Source organism: Raphanus sativus, chromosome 2 (assembly GCF_000801105.2).
Source record: "Raphanus sativus cultivar WK10039 chromosome 2, ASM80110v3, whole genome shotgun sequence".
NCBI lineage: Eukaryota > Viridiplantae > Streptophyta > Magnoliopsida > Brassicales > Brassicaceae > Raphanus > Raphanus sativus.
In genome coordinates this window covers 21,004,046-21,021,878 of record NC_079512.1, presented here as the reverse complement: position 1 = coordinate 21,021,878, position 17,833 = coordinate 21,004,046, and the positions used below count along the sequence as shown (strand labels likewise).

At 32.1% G+C, this 17,833-nt stretch overlaps 3 protein-coding genes across 5 annotated transcripts; 2 read left to right on the top strand and 1 right to left on the bottom strand.

Annotated features, from left to right (window-relative positions):
* The first annotated feature begins 1,566 nt into the window (after positions 1-1,566).
* Positions 1,567-2,285, top strand: LOC108833569 (histone H2B.7). Its single transcript, XM_018606975.2, has one exon. It carries the CDS (start codon positions 1,666-1,668, stop codon positions 2,104-2,106), a length of 441 nt encoding a protein of 146 aa, XP_018462477.1. The 5' UTR covers positions 1,567-1,665; the 3' UTR covers positions 2,107-2,285.
* A 1,498-nt stretch (positions 2,286-3,783) lies between these two features.
* LOC108822935 (protein GAMETOPHYTE DEFECTIVE 1) lies at positions 3,784-6,560 on the top strand. 3 transcript variants are annotated; one of them, XR_008942496.1, is made up of 7 exons: positions 3,784-4,312; positions 4,391-4,465; positions 4,533-4,613; positions 4,858-5,012; positions 5,100-5,983; positions 6,057-6,223; positions 6,319-6,457. XR_008942496.1 is itself a non-coding variant. In XM_018596157.2 (7 exons), exons 1-7 carry the CDS (start codon positions 3,872-3,874, stop codon positions 6,432-6,434), a joined length of 1,932 nt encoding a protein of 643 aa, XP_018451659.2. In that variant the 5' UTR covers positions 3,784-3,871; the 3' UTR covers positions 6,435-6,560. The 3 variants fall into 3 exon arrangements, 2 of the variants coding, with proteins under 2 accessions (XP_018451659.2, XP_018451651.2); XM_018596157.2 differs by having other exon boundaries at positions 6,044-6,223; positions 6,319-6,560; XM_018596149.2 differs by having other exon boundaries at positions 5,100-6,223; positions 6,319-6,560.
* A 1,109-nt stretch (positions 6,561-7,669) lies between these two features.
* Positions 7,670-10,174, bottom strand: LOC108840891 (transcription factor GHD7). Its single transcript, XM_018613698.2, has 3 exons — positions 9,546-10,174; positions 8,928-9,086; positions 7,670-8,074 (listed from the first exon to the last, which is right to left on the bottom strand). The coding sequence occupies exons 1-3, from the start codon at positions 9,930-9,932 to the stop codon at positions 7,901-7,903; spliced, it is 720 nt and encodes a 239-aa protein (XP_018469200.2). The 5' UTR covers positions 9,933-10,174; the 3' UTR covers positions 7,670-7,900.
* Positions 10,175-17,833: the final 7,659 nt, after the last annotated feature.

The window sequence follows — 17,833 nt, the reverse complement described above, 5'->3', positions numbered from 1 at the left end:
ACCTCTCGGTCTCACAAATTCTAAATGGGCCTTAGGTTGGACTCATTATAGTAAATGGGCCGATGTAGAAAAGCGCGAGGGGGCGGGAAAGGAAAATTTTCACGAGGAGCATAAAGTGCGCCAAACTCGACACGTGAACAATCCCCGCCACCAAGTGTATCACGTGTGAGACGGGAAATCGGCCAATTCATACATCAACCAAACCTCGCGGTCCCGATCAGTACATAAACTGATGACCTGTGCTAAAACATACATCAATTGAGATTTATTTTAAATTTCATACACGAACTAACAAAAATAGGCTAAATCATACATTGACCATTTTTCAGTTAGTCAAACGTTTATAGATGATGACATATCACTAACGGAAGCTTATGTGTCGCTGAGTTGTATATTACGATTAAAATAATAGATAATATAACAAAAATGTTTTACCAGCTCTGTTGCAAGTGGGATTCGAACCCAGGCTGTCTGTGATAAATATACTGACACTAAGCCACTGTGACACAGTGATTCATTGTTTATGTTCTCTCGAGTTTAATATATATCTCGGATAGATATTTGATTCTCATATTTCTTCTTCTTTCCATCTTCTCTAATTTTTAATTTTTTTTTGTTTTTATGATATATATTTAACAACATCTTGCATAAACTCTCATTTTAATAGCCCTAACAACATCTTGCATAAACTCTCATTTTAATTTTTTTTTGTTTTTATGATAAATATTTTAATTAATTTTTAATAATATATTATATTACTAATTATGAAATTAATAAATGAATTAATTAAAAAAATATTTAAAAAATAGTAAGATTTTGTTAGAACTTTTTTAACAGATTTTATTATAATTAAAAATAAATTTAAATTTACAATTAAATTTATTTATTAGTAATATCTTCATATTTATTATTTTTTTAGCAATATTATATAATTAATAGATAATGTAAATAATCAAATATATATATATATATAATTGATGGTAGGTAAAAATTAGAGAAGATGGAAAGAAGAAGAAATATGAGAATCAAATATCTATCAGAGATATATATTAAACTTTGAGAAGATAAACAATGATTCAGTGTGTCACAGTGGTTTAGTGTCAGTATATTTATTACAGGCAGCCTGTGTTCGAATCCCTCTTGCAACAGAGCTTGTAAACCTTTTTTATTTTATTATCTATTATTTTAATCGTAATATACAACTCAGCGACACATAAGCTTCCGTTAGTGACATGTCATCATCTATAAACGTTTGACTAACGGAAAAATGGTCAATGTATGATTTAGCCTATTTTTGTTAGTTCGTGTATGAAATTTAAAATAAATCTCAATTGATGTATGTTTTAGCACAGGTCATCAGTTTATGTACTGATCGGGACCGCGAGGTTCGGTTAATGCATGAATTGGCCGATTTCCCCGTGTGAGACCTTTCCTTCTTTTTAAGATTCCTTCTAAGACCGTAGATCTCTTTCCAGTTAAAAATAAGATCCAACGGTTAAAACATCGATCCGCGTCAAACTATTCCATCCAATCACATCAATCCCATCGAACTATATAAAAAGAATCTCTCTCAAGTCATTGTAAACACATCAAGCAAAACCACAAAACATCTTCAAAAACCTAAACCGATCTCAGATTCGCAACTTCCTCGAGAGAGAATCATCAATGGCGCCCAAGGCGGAGAAGAAGCCCGCGGAGAAGAAACCGGCGGAGGAGAAATCGAAAGCCGCCGAGAAAGCTCCGGCGGAGAAGAAACCCAAGGCCGGGAAGAAGCTCCCCAAGGAGGCAGGCGCAGGCGGCGACAAGAAGAGGAAGATGAAGAAGAAGAGCGTCGAGACGTACAAGATCTACATCTTCAAGGTCCTGAAGCAGGTTCACCCGGACATCGGAATCTCCAGCAAGGCCATGGGGATCATGAACAGTTTCATCAACGACATCTTCGAGAAGCTCGCTGGAGAGGCGTCCAAGCTCGCGAGGTACAACAAGAAGCCTACCATCACTTCGAGGGAGATTCAGACCGCGGTGAGGCTTGTTCTTCCTGGAGAGTTGGCGAAACATGCTGTCTCTGAGGGTACTAAGGCTGTCACGAAGTTCACCAGCTCCTAAGTCTACGAGTTTTAGGGTTCCTTTCTTGTTTTTTCAGTGTCGATTTCGTTTGCAATTTAATTTCACGTTTTGTAAGTACTGCGATTGGTATGTTTCGAACCTATTTTATCTCGTTTGAGATTTGAAAGCTCCCTACTTGTATTGAAAGTCTTCTTCTTATGCAATTGGGTTGCTAATTATATCGTCTAGAGACTTCAATTCGTTTTGGCAAGTTAAGTTCGATCATATATAATTGATTTCTTATAATCTAATCTGATGATAACATGAGTGGTATATACCAATTTAATGTTTCTGAATCTAATTCAAGACCATTGCTTGTTCTGTGTTCTGTATTGAATGACATTGTCTATGTTACTTGACCTGTGCCTAATTTATCTAGTTATGGGCTCTAAGTAGAATTTGTGGTGAATATTTCATTACTTGAAAGCTTCAGTATTTGTCTGAGGTGTTTTTCTTGGTTCGATCAGTGTTTGTTATCATAAAAAGCATACATGGGTGTCTGACTTGTTCTTTACATTGGAGGGTTGATGTTTTTATGTGCTTATTTTTTTTTACTTGTCTCTAGACCTATTTGTGATTAACCTGTTGAAGTTAGGTTTGTAAATTTATAAGTTGATTTTTTTTAAAGAATCTGAAATCTGAAATCTCCATGCCCACTTCCCATAGTCTTCTGTTATGGAACTGGAGTTTTTGTTAAAATGTCAAAGGTACGATGTCCGTATCATAGCTTACTAGCTGCAAAAAGAACGCTTTTTTGTGTGTAGAAAATGAATGAATGTCTCAAGTGTTTTTTGGTGCATATATTTTTGATAGTGTTCATTCGCCTACACACCATCTCCACCTACATCAAAGCTCAGCCATAAACGGAAATAATGTTAAGACATTTTTAATCGGCTACCAGGATAGATAAAACTTCGGTACTAGTATCATATGATCAGATTACTATGATTTCTATCTGTTTGCATTTTAAAATAACTTGGATTCAACTATATAGAGTGTGGTCTCGCCAGATCTGATCGCTACTATGTTATCGCTGCGATTCCATCACATTATGCCGTCTCAAACATCGACGGTTTTTCACAGAGTCGGTTCTGCGAGCCATTCATCAGGACTGCTAGCTCTTACAGAAAGTCACGGATTTCTCGCTCCCAAAACCCACTTGTTAGGTTATTCAACGTCGTTTTCGACTTTTTCGCGTTCGTAAGAACGCATGCTTTAGGGCTACAAGTGAAGCTTCTCTATGGGTCTCTTTTCTCCTTAGTCACATCTATCTTTTATTATGTTTCAGTTATTTTCGTTTATCAATTTACCGTCGAGAATCTCTCCGGTTGTATCCAACTTAGTCCATTGAGCCTTTAATTTAATATAAGCATTTGGAGTTAAAAAAAAAGTATATGCAATGGTACCTTGAGTGTCTTTGGGATGATATAACATTTTGTATTTTAAATTGAGTATATGTGGCCACTCTACTCGTTTCATGTTTAATAATGCTTTGCGACTGCATTTGTTTTTTGCAACAATCAATTCTTAAAATCATTAATAACTAATAAGACTCAATTTTCCACCAACTCCCCCCTTATTTTCGATTTTTTGTACACGGCGTCGTTTCGCAAATCGACGACACGTCATCGTCCACAAGCTGAGTAAGGTTTTTTTATTTACTTGGGTCAAAAAGCAAGTTTATTTGTTTAGAGACGAAGCACAAAAACTCCAACGCTTAAACCCTAATCGGAAAAAATCTCACCGCCGTATCTCTTCTTATGTCATGGGGTTCTTCGACCTAAACGTACCGTACACCTACCCCTCCTCCCAATCAGGCGGGAAGGAAGTCGCCGTCGTAAACAAACTCCGCGTAAAGCTCGCCACGAAAGCCATGGAACTCGGCTACGTCGGAATCGCACATAACCACTCGATCGGAGGCGTAACGATGACGGAGAAGGACTCTTGCACGATCCCTCTCCTCGCTCTCGGATCTCTCGTCAAAGCCGCTCCGCGACTATCATCCTCCGTCGCGTTCCATCGCGACTTGCTCGGCGTCCCTCGATCCACTCCGTTTCGGCAGTACACGCGCGTCACCGTCAAATTGGAGACTAAGGCTCAGTGCCTGGGGTTGAACTCTGGTAATCCGGTTCTGAAGAGCTACGATATCGTTGCTGTTAGGCCGATGAATCAGTACGCGTTCGATCAAGCTTGTACCAAAGCTGAGGTTGTTCTGCTTCTCTCTGTGTGATTGAAGTTTCTTATTGAGTGTGAGATGATTCTTATCTTAGCTTGCACATTGTAGGTTGATATCATCTCGATTGATTTCTCGAATTTGCTGTTTCGATTGATGCATCCCTCTGTCAAAGCTGCTATTAAGGTTTGTGATTCGCACATTGTTTCCTGTTACAAGAGTCTGTGTGTACTCATTTTTTTTATATGTTCAGCGAGGTGTTTACTTTGAGATCAAGTACTCTGATCTGTTGAAGGATGCAGAGAAGAGGAGGCAAGTTATAGCTAATGCTAAGGTGAGAAACTCTTGATGCATCAAGCTACAGTTACCTCATTGTATATTTGTTGTTATATGTTAAGAGTTTTCTGGTTATATGCTTTATACGTTCTTGTGATATGGAATTACTAGTTGTTATTGGTGGATTGAACTAGTTATATGCTTAGTTTATGATTATGTTACTATGTTATATGCTTAGTTGATGATTATGTTAGAGTTTTTGGGTTATATGCTTATACGTTCTTGTGATATGGCGTTACTAGTTACTGGTGGATTGGACTAAAGGGAAGAATCTGATTATATCGAGTGGTTCTCCTTCAGTCATTGAACTCAGAGGTCCAAACGATGTTATCAACCTCATGTCCTTGCTTGGACTCTCTGCTGAAAGAGCCAGAGCTGCCATTTCAAAGAACTGCAGGTATGTATTTAGTTCTTTCTAGCAGTTGTGTTTGTCTGATGCAGTGTTGAGATTAATATTTTATTGTCTTTTAAAATTTGGTTTAAGGAATATGATAGCCAAGATTTTAAAGAAGAAGCGGTTTCACAAAGAAGCTGTCAAGGTTGAGTTACTTTCTTCTAGCGATGATACCTTTGGCCTCGAACAGAATACGAGTGGAGATTTCATGAAATGGGATCCCATCTCAAGTGGCGAAGGCGACATGCTCTTGGAAGATCTCGCAAAGGCTTTTGATGCCACCACACGTTCTGTGGCGCACAAATCGTCTAAGGCGATTGATGTCACCTCCGATCGTAAAGGCTTGCCATCACATGGTTTCCGGCTCACTGAAATTCTTGGAAATGAACCTTCGACTCAGCCACCTGCAGCTAAGATGATTGACGCATCAGTGCACTGCAAGAATCAAGTTTCTGAAGTATGCATGGCTGATTCTGCTTGGTCTGTTGATAATCTTCGGGAAAACGAAACCATTTGCCAAATTGAGATATCTGAAGATGACAACAAAATGGTACCTACAACTATTGACCCCCTGAGGAAATGCAGTGCCAGCCAGGGACATGGGCTTTTGGTGCAAGATCAAGAATCTGCATCATTTACAGTTAAAAAATGTACAGATTCAGCTGCAGCTTCTGATGTTAACATACAGACTGAGTTGGAGTCGGAAGATAAATCAATGTCGCCGCTAAAAAGCGGTCGGGGGTTCCCACGAAGTCCTGTTGAAAAGTCAAACATGGAAACTATTCTAGTTCATGATGAAGTCTCACTGGACGGAGTCAGCAAAGGAGGAGCTATTTCAGGTCATGCTAAGATTGAGCACTCTGCATCCATTGCTGGTAATGATGATGATGATGAGATGAAAATCGATGCTTCCTTGGAAGCAAATCACGACGAGTACATGGAGGTGACAATGGAAGACCAGAAGCATGAAACAGGTGAAAGTAATCTTCCTAACTTACCCTCCTATGAGACTACTGATTTGCTAAAAGAATCAGGTAACTCTCTCAGTTCAGAGGCAGTTGGACAAGACCATGACCAAGTATCAATGTTAGACTCCAGTGAGGCAGAGCCATACAACAACACCTTTGAGATAACAAAGGAAAGCGAGACAGAAACCGAAACTAATCAACAAGCCCATGTCCAAACCTCTGAAAGAAACAATGCCAGAAAATCAGGTATGGATCTAAAATTCATATTTTGGAAACCTTAACGCAAGTTTTGGACTAAGCTTCAGTCTGATGTTATTTCAATCCATTGGTGGAAAATGCAGGTAAGGTACGAGCTAAGAGGAGTTGGGTTAGATTAACGCACCTACAACCTTTGAAGCCTTTTCTACTTCAACGTTTCAAACGAATCAGTAAAAGACGAAAACATAGAAGAGGTTGATGACTCTTAAACCTAGTGAAGTTTTTGATCATTAATTATTGTAAACGTACGCAAGTCTCGTGGTTTTGTTGTTGAACCGATCATATAAGTGAGGGAAAAGAAAGCAAAAAAATTATTCATAAAGTTTATAGTTGGTAATTTGGCATCTTCGTGTCCTCGTGCTCAAGAAAAAAAACGCTTTTAGTTAAAATAATAAAAAGAAAGAAAAAAAGTTAAATAACATGCTGAAAGAGTGGAGAGTCGGTAAATCTACCGCCGGCCGACAAAAGTCGGGGACACGGTCGCCGGAGGGCCTACCTACATCTCTCTCCATAGCCTTTGCTAAAGAAGAAAGACTGCTCAAGCTGTGGTTCATTTGGAAAAAAAAATACGAATATTTTTTTCTTATAAATAAGACAATTGATGTTAGGTTGATTACTTTATTTTAGTTTATTAGAGTGGAACCTTCTTTGATTTCATAAGGATTTTTAAGGTGTTAATGTATGCTTACTTTTGGAGATTGCTAGTACTTAGTAGCACGATGAGTACTTAACGTGAGAGTAATGAAATCATCAGAGTAACATGACCATGTTTTTCAATGCTAAAAGTTATCATCTTTCTACTTTCTGATTATTTTTGTAAATCAAGTTGGTAAAAGAAAATTTGGACCATTAAGGAACATAATAAACTATGCATAAAACTATTTACGGGACCCATAAGTAATAATGATACGGAATGAAATAATTTGTTTTAGTTGAAAAAATGTTCTAATATTATTTTTCCATTTATAGAACCAAACATCAACCTTTGTCTCTTTTCTAAATCGCCTACAATTCACATAAGCATGTTACTAGATACAACATCGACGTTATACACATTGAGATGGCGGGTTCCAATCCTACCTTGCTCTCGGAGGCCCTTCTTGGCTGCATGAGGTTATCCGCAAGGACCGCAACGAGGCTCCAATCGTCAACTCTTAAACCTTTCCTTTAAGGCTGAGTTGGTGTAGTTGTCTCCTGTTGTCTTTTGTTTTTTGCCTTTATGGTTTTGTATCTCTTGAATTATTCAGACCTTTGGTCTCAGACGACAAAAAAAAAAAAGAATGCGCCTTTCCCTCCAAATAGATTCGAACTATGATCCTTTATTTCAAGAACATCACTAGACCAAGATTCACTTAGTTAAAATTGTATATATAGTGATACTCTTTTCATCTTGTTTTGCCTTAGACGATCAACTAAACCATTTTATCTCAACTAGATGAGAACATAGAGTTGGAAGTGTCGAACTCCCTCCATGCCATGTGATATAGATTATTCAGCAAAGAACTCCGAATAAAAATACAAAATATGTTACTTATTTACAAAGAAAACTCACACAAAACCTACATGAGTTTAGGCAACATGGAGAAATCTTTCAAACCAAAACAAATGAAAGTGCCATATAAACATATATAAGAAGAGAAAGACATAAAATATAATTAAAAGAGACTAATTAAGGAAGTGATTAGCAGAGAAAGAATCAAGAAAAGATGCCCACGTGTCAACATCTCCAACCACGGCTTCAATAATATCAACTTGTTCTTCTTGTGAAATCTCATCATTCCTTGCAAATCTCCCCCTTATTCTTGGCCTACTGTCAGCTAATGTCTTCCTGCATTCATACTAATTACAAAATATGTGTATGTATTAAATTCTTCTCAAAACCAAGGTGATAGTTAGATTATTTATCGTTTAGTTCCTGGATGAAGTAACTAAGTTTTTTTCTCAATTAGTGTTTTTGATATTTAAGGACCTTCTCACTAAAGATAAACAACGGGAAAATAAACTTATGGCGACCTTGGAGCTTGATTGTCTATCTCAAAATATTCCTTAATACCAGCTATGATGTGACACAACGTTAATTCTAATTCACATACTCATGTATAGCTAATGAAATTAATATTGATGTTTGAAGATAAGATTAAAAGCATATACAATGTTACTTTTGAAGTGATAGTTATTGATATTGATATATTGAGCCTATTTGTTTTTTTGGTCAACGAACCTTTGCTTTCTTTATTTTTTTTTTGAAAAAGCCTTTGCTTTCTTGAGACATCAAGAAAAAACCATTTAGTTTTATATCAAATGTGAATTCGTGTCTTATAAAATTATTAAGATCTAAGAAATTCTATTTTAAAAAGAGCCATAGTGTGAATGCTTGTTTTTGAAATGAATAAAATTCATTATTAGTTGATTAAGGGAGAAATTTATAGGAAAAATATATGCTTGATTTGAAATGAATGGGTTAGTTAGCATCAATAAATGTGCAGGTGCATGTCACTGTTTCATACAACATGTCAAGTCCTTGAAAGTTTCCATGGGACACATATAATAATTGAATATATATGTGTAAACTGTTCATGCATTTTCTCTACTCTCTGAAGAACAAATGAACTGAAAGATAAATCCACTCATATAACCAAATAGATGCTACACACAGTTAAGAGTAAACATATAAAGAAATGGAAAAAATTACCTTGATCCTCTTATTGAAATTCCTAAGGTTTCGCTTGCTACGATATTTATCGATCTTCACTTTCTTCTCTTCGGGACTATACTTGTAAGCTTTGTTCATTCCTTCTATTATTGCATTGCTCTCACTCAACACCGCACTGCTCTCTCTTCTGCTACTCCTCTACACATATACCAAAACGTTTGTTTGCTTTTACATTAAATTATAAAAATGAGAAAGTTTCTATGTAAACTAAACTAACTAATAGAAATTGCTTGAAACGATAAGAAGCTAGACTCCAATTGTGATCTTTTGTGCTTGTGTTCTTATCTTGTAATATTCTAATCTTTTTTTTTTTTTTTTTTTGAATAACCCGGTGTATCCTGGCATCCACCGAAGTGGACCCAGACTAGCGGCGAGTGTCCGTATCAGCCTACATTATCGGCCGGAGTACGCCTCGGTCACCGGATGCTGGGGGAGCCCAGATTTTAAATTTAACCCCCAGTGGCCAGCGGGAATATTCTAATCATCGTAACCAAAAGAAAAACACAAACGTAAACATGGAAAAGAAGACACAATCGTGGCTTATAGGTTGGAAATATCAAATTACGTCATGCAAGTGTGTATAATAATATTACTTACCGGTAGATCTCCGGCGCTTAGGGCCCGTCTCACTGGCCCATCATGATCGTTCACGAAACCGTGGGCCGTCGTCGGTAAATTACCAAAAAAGCCATTATGGCTACTCACACTCCTCTGCATCATAAGACTCTCTCCGCCGCTCCCCATCGAGCTCGGCGAGTCGCAGCCGCTGCTTCCACCGCTACCGTTCATGCTGGAATCAAAGAAACCAAACCCTGAAACTGCCTCGGCCGTAAATAGCGAGTGGTGGCTCATCATAAGAGGCGGCGGTGGTAGGAAGTGGTGAGGGTGGTCATGCGGCAGAGGAGGAGCCAGTACGTCCTCGGAGTATAGCAAACATGGACACGTATCGCCGAACGCTATGGAGCTCCTGATATGTGCATACATGGCGTGGTTTTAGTTGCTTGTTGTGTTTATGTATCTATGTGTTCGTGTGTGTGTGTGAGTGAGTCGAAGTGGGTTTGGTTTCTATTTAAACAGAGGGAGGAAAGACAAACTTGACGGTGACGTCATTTGTCGTCATCATCGGTCAACTGTCTTAACGGCTGACTTTCTTTGACTACTATATTAAAAGGAATCTTTAGTTATGAAAGAGTTTGCCTTTCGTTTTCACGTCGCTTCTCTAAGGCTCCGAACGGCACTTCAGTTCAGGTGCGGTGTACCCTACTTATGGTTAACACATCAACTTTTAGAAAATTCGTTTCTTACCAATTATTTACTCAGTCACATTAAAGAGGTGTAATTATGATACGTATGTGTTCTGAAATTGAAATCGAAAATGACCAATTTGAACTTGTTTAAGTTCATCCTTTATTATATAAAAAGTCCATCCATTATTTTCTATTTCTTAGATTTTATCTAAAATAAACTTAAATCTAAAAGAACTTAATAAATGATCGAAAATCTAAACTAAAATTGAAAACTAATAAAACATATTTTATCTTCTAAAAATATTTAGTTTTCTCTAGAGGTGGATAAATAAACCGAATTCATAAACTTGAACAAAACCAGTCCGATAAAAATAAATCTGAACCAAAGTGAATCTGACAAAAAGAGAATGTGATTTGTTTTATGATACTTCAGATCATGAGTTTATCCGAACTGAATCTGAATCTTAATGAATTTAGAATTTTCCCTTTTTTCTATAACCGATTTTATCAGATTCCAAGTGTTTTTGGTTTATGGCATATGATGTATTTGCATATAATTTTTGTTTTTTTCTGTAATTTTACTTTTTCAATACTAGAACCAAAAAAACTGTGATTATAGCATTTTCATTTTATTTTTGATATTTGTTTCATTGAATCATTATTTGGTTTTTGAGTTTAACGAAGTACAAAACATCATGTTGAAATCAAAATCCAATTAAAATCCGGAACCTGAAATTATATTGAATTTAATCCGTTTTAAAAATGTTATTAAACCCAAACCAAATCTAAATCAAACTTTTATAATATTCGAAAAGGCTGAAATTTATAAATCCAAAAATCTAAAATCTGGCTGAACCCAAATCAAACCCGATTGACCCCTGAATGCCCTATCCTAGCTTTCACACGCTAATCAAAGTCACATAATATGATAATAGTGTTGGGGCTTAATAAAATTAACTAGATTTTGACCCGCGCTTTGGAAGCGCGGAATATTTTACGATGAAAAATTTCATTAATAATTTAACAAATATTTTGGTAATTTTCAAAGAGTGTGTATTTAAAATATTTTTGCATTTAAATCAGTGTTTTTAAATTCAACCCGATTGTGATTATACCGGTTAATCCGGAGATCTGACAATTCAATTTAGGCTTTTAAAATATACATATTAAAAAATCACTAAAACCCGAGACTAATCGATTGAATTGATGGATAACCGATATGTAATCTAATTGGATTTAAATTGTAATAGTTTCATAATTTGTAATCTTATAATCCAAATTTTAAAGTTCATTATTTTGCAATTTATGAAATTATAACGTTTCTACAAAATTTTAAAGAGAAAATGATATATATAAAATAACTAAGATTAATTATTATATTGTTTGGAAACATTGATAGTAGTATAAAAATATATTGTTTGGAAACATTGATAGTAGTATAAAGAAATAAGTATATTGTTTGGAAACATGGATAGTAGTATAAAGAAAGGAACATTAGTGATTTAATGTAGGTTTAACTATAAAGTATAAAGGTGTATTTAATTTAAAAACTTACAAAATAAATGTTAGGTTCAACAAAATGTTTCTGTTTTAATAAGATAGATGAAAATACGTGAATTTTTTTATGGAGGACATTTGGAGTTTTATACAGATTGTATACTTTTATCTTTCTATATGATCTATATTTGGAAATGATTGTGAGCTGACGAAGTGTAATATATTGTTTCACCGATATTTTTTAATTTAATTTTGCACTTTTATATCCCTTAATATTTTTTTTAGGATGCTATGTAACTAACTTTTTAAAAATAAATGTTATATATCATACATAAAAACATTTTGTTTAATTATCAATGATGTAGATGTTTTACGTTAGCTAAATTATTTGCTCAAGCGGAGATTGATATATGAGTTTTCCGTTGAATTTATGAAATACATATGTAGAATATGTTTCCATCATTCCGGTTCAAGTGAGAGCCTCCTAGAGCTGGGCAAATAAACCGAACCTAAAAATCCGAACCGAATTCGATCCGATAAAAATGAATTCGAACCGATCCGAACCCGAAATAAAAACCGAATGGATCTTGTTTTATGGTATTACGGGTTATGGGTATTATCCTAACCGAACCCAAATCTAAATGGATATCCGATAGAACCCGAAACATTCAAAACTTCGGAAATATCTAGTACCAAACATAATCTCAATTCCTAACATGTATTCAAAATACATTAATATACACTGAACATTTGAAATACTTATCTATTACATGAAGGTTGGTGGTACTATTACATGAATGTCGATGGTTAAATGTGGCTATTGAATCTTGAAATATTTAGAGTTTAGATTTTGTTTTCATTAAACAATATTTCTCATTTCATGAGAACGTGGTTTTCGTTTATTTGGTTTTCTTTTTATTAATAAATATGTTTCCTTTTTGTTTGATTTTGAATGATTACGGTTGATGTTCATTTCTTATTTTTAAATCGATTTTACTTATGTTTTGATTACAAAAAGTTACAAATTAGGTATTTCAAATCCGAAGAACCGACTTTTCTTATGTTTTGGTTAGGGAAAATTCCATAAAAATACCCGAACTAAATTTTGTTAAGCTTTTTAATACCCAAACTTTTTCATTACCCAGTTTAATACCCCAACTAATTATTTGGTTCATTTTAATACCAAAACTTATAAAATTGTGTCCACTTTAATACCCGAAATTTATTTATTTTTAATAAAAATACAAATAAGTTTCAAATAAAATTTTAAAAAATCTCTAAAATTTACAAAATAAACTCAGAAAATTCTAAATTTTTTTGGTGTTTGAGAAATAAAAATAACTAAATAGTGTAAAATATTAAATTTTGTAATAAAATTTCTAAGTTTTAAATATTGTATTTAGTTTGTTTTCTGAAATAAAAAACGAAATTTATTTTTATCATTCAAATTCATTTATTTAAAAAAAAAAATTTCCAAGGTTTATTTACCTTCTTTTCTAAATCTTAAAATAAAATTAGAATTTTTAATATTTTTTTCTTAGATTTTTGAGATTTTATTAAGTTTTGTTTGAAACTTATTAGTATTTTTATTTAAATAAATAAAGTTTGAGTATTAAAGTGGGTACAATGTTAAAGTTTGGGTATTAAAATGAGCAAAATAATTAGTTGGGGTATTAAACTGGGTAGTGAAAAAGTTTGGGTATTAAAAAGCTTAACAAAATTTAGTTCGGGTATTTTTATGGAATTTTCCCTTTTGGTTACAAAGTAGGTACAAATTAGATATTTTTAAACCGAAGAACCGATTGGGACCCAAACCCGAAAGTACGTTGGGTTGTGCCGGTTCTTTGAAAATTTACTAACCCCGACCCGAACTCGATAGAACCCGAACCGGTCCCAAACCGAATTTTTAAATAATCCGAATGGGACTGATTTTGATAAACCCGTAAAACCGAAACCCGATTGGATAAAACCGAAACCCGATTGGGACTCCGAATGCCCAGGCCTAGAGCCTCCCCATTAGTGAAACTGGGCTCGATTTCCAACACAAAAATTAATTGATTTTTTATTTGTTTTTTTCTGTTTGATTTTAAAAAATATATATATATACACCAAACCAATCGCGGACCGCCACATGGCGTGGGGCCCGCGAAACAGTTATGAGACGGGTTCACAGGAAAGGATTTTCGCGATACAAGTTTATGATTTTGCGTGAGACCCACGATTATTTTAATATTCTTTTTTTGGAAAAATTAAGAGATTGGGGTTTGAACCCCCGATAGAGATGCTTTGAGGTTGGTCAAAGAAGTGAACTAGTACTATTCTACATCTAATGTCTTTTTGGGAAAATTGTTAAAACTAAACAAAAATTTAGTATGATTGTACTTTTGGTATAAATTTATTTTTGTTTATTTTATTTCATTTTACCTTTTTATTTATGAAATTTAATGAAATAAATAGTTTTATGAATAAAAAAATATAAAAATTATAAAAACACACATATACACAAACATATATATATATATATATATATATATTTTCTTAAAAACTTGATAAATAAATTTTTAAATTTCGTTCTACTAAAAGTAGAATTCGTCTTTTACGTAAAATAAGTTAATAGAAAACGAAATCTAAATAAGTCCATCTATTTTTCAGAACAAAAAATCTACTATTAATTAAAATTCTAAATAGGTGGTATGCGAATTCTAATAATTGTAATAAACTACTTTCTGTCAAATGTAGTTTCTACTTATATGAAGAATTCTAAAATATCAGGAATTTGAAACATAAAAAGTACACGAACATCTACATGAAGTACAAATTGCATTCATGATTTTTTTCATGATTCTACATAGTGTAGAAAGTGTATTCTAGGGATAACAAAAACTGTGTTTTTGCGAAAATTAAGGAAGTTGAGTTAAAAAAAAAATCTAACTTTCTAAAACGTGTTCAGATTGAATTGTTTTGATAAAATATTAAAAAATGAATTTTAATTTTCTTTCTCATTGATATATGATTTCTCCATATTTTGTCTTGTGATTTTCACAAACTCTTGTTTTTTACTAAAAAATTAATAAAACTAAAAATTTACAACCGTTTTAAACTTTTTATAAAATTAAAACTTTTTAAAACATGTTTTATAAAGTTTATTTAACGTTTTTACTAAAATCTTTTTGTATAGTTTTATTTTTATTTTTATAAAATTTTTAATTAATTTTTTTATAAAAAACGTTTTAAAACTCTTATTTTTATTAAAATTTAAAACTAAAAAGTTTACATATTTTTTAAACTTTGTATAAAAATAAAAAATTTTAGAAACGTTTATTATATTTTTTTATTAAAAACCTTTTGTAAAGTTTTATTTTTATTAAATTTTTATTAAAAATGTTTTAAACTTTTTATAAAAACAAAAAATTTTAAAATGTTTTTATAAAGTTTATTTACCATTTTTATTAAAAATATTAAAAATATTTTAAAATTTTATTTTTATTATATTTTATTTTTATTTTCTCTTTTAACACATTTTTAATTATTTTTAAAAAATTCTATTAGTTTAGTGTGTTTAATAAGATTAATCAAAGTTTAGCTTTGAGATTATGAAAAAATATACTAAATGGACAATTTAAGAATGGTTTTATAATATTGGAACAATCATGCTGAATTTTTATTTCGTTTTGACAATTTTCCCTACCTTTTTTTAACTGGTTAAGGTGTTGGAACTTATCACATTATATATGGAAACTTGGGTATCTGCCATCCTCCTTAAAAATGCTTATAATTAAGTGTATCATAGACATGTCATATTTGGATTGACGATGCAAAACCAATCTCTAAGTATTACTATATCTTTTGATCCGCTTTTACTTCTAGTGACCACGCTTTGTTTCTTATGCTTTTTGAAACTTACTTCATTTGATAATTTTTGAGAACTAAATTCAAAGAATACTTTAAGTTAAAAATTTAAAATATACATTTCCAAAATAAAAGAACAAGATCCATGGACTTAGTGTGCTATTTTGCTCTGGTTAAGCTTACAATTATACTAGGATAATATATGCGCCTTGTGTATGATGAATTTTACGATAAATATTTAAAATATATAGTATTGATAAATAAGTCAAGTAAGCAATATCTCGGTTTTATTAGGGGTAAAAATGTCGGTTTAACTACATGTTTAGGTTTTGTTCAAAAAAAAACTACGGGTTTAGGTTCGGTTTTGTTTAATAAGGTCTAAGAGATCCTTAACCAAAGTCAATTCAAATTAGTTTGGTTTGATTTGTGTTCGGTTTTATTTCGATTTAGATTTTGTTCGGTTCAGTTTTAATTTAGTTTAGTTTGTGTTTGGTTCGTTTTATTTTGGTTTTGTTTGTTTAATTCAATCGAATTGATTTTTTCTAATATTGTTTTAGTTACAAAAATATAATTTATAAGAAAATAAATAAATCATCATTTTATAAATTAATTGCATAATTTTAAATTTTAATTATCTTATACCTTCTTCGCTTATTCACCAATCTTTCTAATTAATAAAAATATTCCATTTACTAAAACTTATGAAAATTATATACTACATATATCAATTGCACGTATCATATTGTGCAATATTTTATATTTACTACTTATTTTCTGTTTTTTTTTGCAAATTATGAAATTATAAAATAATAATTATATATATTAAATAACTAAGAAATCAATTACTATATGTAATAAATTGGTGTGCGCATATAAATCAAATGATCACTCTTGTTTTTTTGCAATCATTTTAGGGTAATAAATCAAAACAATCACTCTTATATGTCGTATATAATATGTAATTAAATTTAAATGATATTAACATAAATATTACTTTTAATATTGATTGTATTAAATGAGGTTTCTACTTATATGATTTTATGATTATTTGCATATTTGTGAAACAAAACTTTACACCAACAAATTTTTTTTAATGTGGATGTTTAGTAGTTTCAATGATTTATAATCAGTTAAAAAACAATGAAGATTTCAAAATTAAAATATTAACTTTTCAATATATGTTCAATGCAAATATCAAAATATTAGTATGTATTTTCATACGATGTTTAGTTTAATTTAAACGATATGAAATATATATATATATATATAAACCTATTAAAATAAAATTATTTATTCATACGGTCTTATAATCATTGTATCCTAATATAGAAAAAAAATTAAACCTTGATCACAAAAGTTTATATGAGACTTTTAACAGTTTTAGTAATTTATACTCGTTTTGAAAAATTCCAAATACAACATATACAAAAATCTACTTTTATTATATGATTAATGTAATTGTGCAGTTTATTTTAATAATAAAGAATTAAACAAAAATAATAGAAAGTATACAAATTGTTATCGAATCTTTATTATTTAAAATTATTAATTGTCGTATATATATTTTTTAATCACATTAGGTAATTCCGTAGGTTTTATTTAAGAAAATATATATGCGACCAATGTAATGCTAGAGAATATAATTTTTATACTATAGTTTACAGAAAGTGCTCTAGAATTCTTTGAAATAGGATTTGGAAAGCATACACAAATGCCACATAAAATGAGGTCATTTTTTAATTCTTACGAACTAAGGTTCATATTTTTTAAATTATTCCCAAATAAAATATAGGAGATATGCATACAAAAACTCTACCCATTAAGATAAAAAATTATATTTAAGAAAATGGTCATTTTGTTGAGTTTTCTAATCTGTAGACTCTTTGTACCTTTTTGATAGGCTCACATGTTAGATTAAATGTCATATTAACTTTGTCTTACCCTTTCCAGGGAAATAATATTTAGATTTCTGTGTAAATTGTGACTTAAACAATCTAACTAACCTGAAACAAAATTAATAAAGATTATGTGATGAAATTTTTTTTGCAAGGGCTTAACAAATTCTAACATATTTTCTTATCCGGACATAAGTGCTAAAACGATGTTTATTGTAACTAAACAAAAAGATTTCTAAAGACCCAAATATATTTTCTTATCATTCAAAATATGTACAATGGCATGATTATTTTCGTAGGGAAAGATTATATAAAGAGGTTTGATACCTTGTAGTCAAGTAATAGTGAGCAGTGGTGGAGGCAATTCATTGTCATGGTGGTCAACTGATACACATGA

What these genes read in the sequence shown, in the direction of transcription:
- LOC108822935 (XM_018596149.2), top strand. Translation starts at nt 3,872, where the DNA reads ATGGGGTTCTTCGACCTAAACGTACCGTACACCTACCCCTCCTCCCAA. An exon ending in AAGCTTGTACCAAAGCTGAG is followed by an intron (nt 4,313 to 4,390) that starts GTTGTTCTGCTT and finishes TGCACATTGTAG; the next exon opens with GTTGATATCATCTCGATTGA. An exon ending in AAACAATGCCAGAAAATCAG is followed by an intron (nt 6,224 to 6,318) that starts GTATGGATCTAA and finishes TGGAAAATGCAG; the next exon opens with GTAAGGTACGAGCTAAGAGG.
- LOC108833569 (XM_018606975.2), top strand. Translation starts at nt 1,666, where the DNA reads ATGGCGCCCAAGGCGGAGAAGAAGCCCGCGGAGAAGAAACCGGCGGAG.
- LOC108840891 (XM_018613698.2), bottom strand. Translation starts at nt 9,932, where the DNA reads ATGTATGCACATATCAGGAGCTCCATAGCGTTCGGCGATACGTGTCCA. An exon ending in TAAGCGCCGGAGATCTACCG is followed by an intron (nt 9,087 to 9,545) that starts GTAAGTAATATT and finishes GTATATGTGTAG; the next exon opens with AGGAGTAGCAGAAGAGAGAG. An exon ending in ATTTCAATAAGAGGATCAAG is followed by an intron (nt 8,075 to 8,927) that starts GTAATTTTTTCC and finishes TTTTGTAATTAG; the next exon opens with TATGAATGCAGGAAGACATT.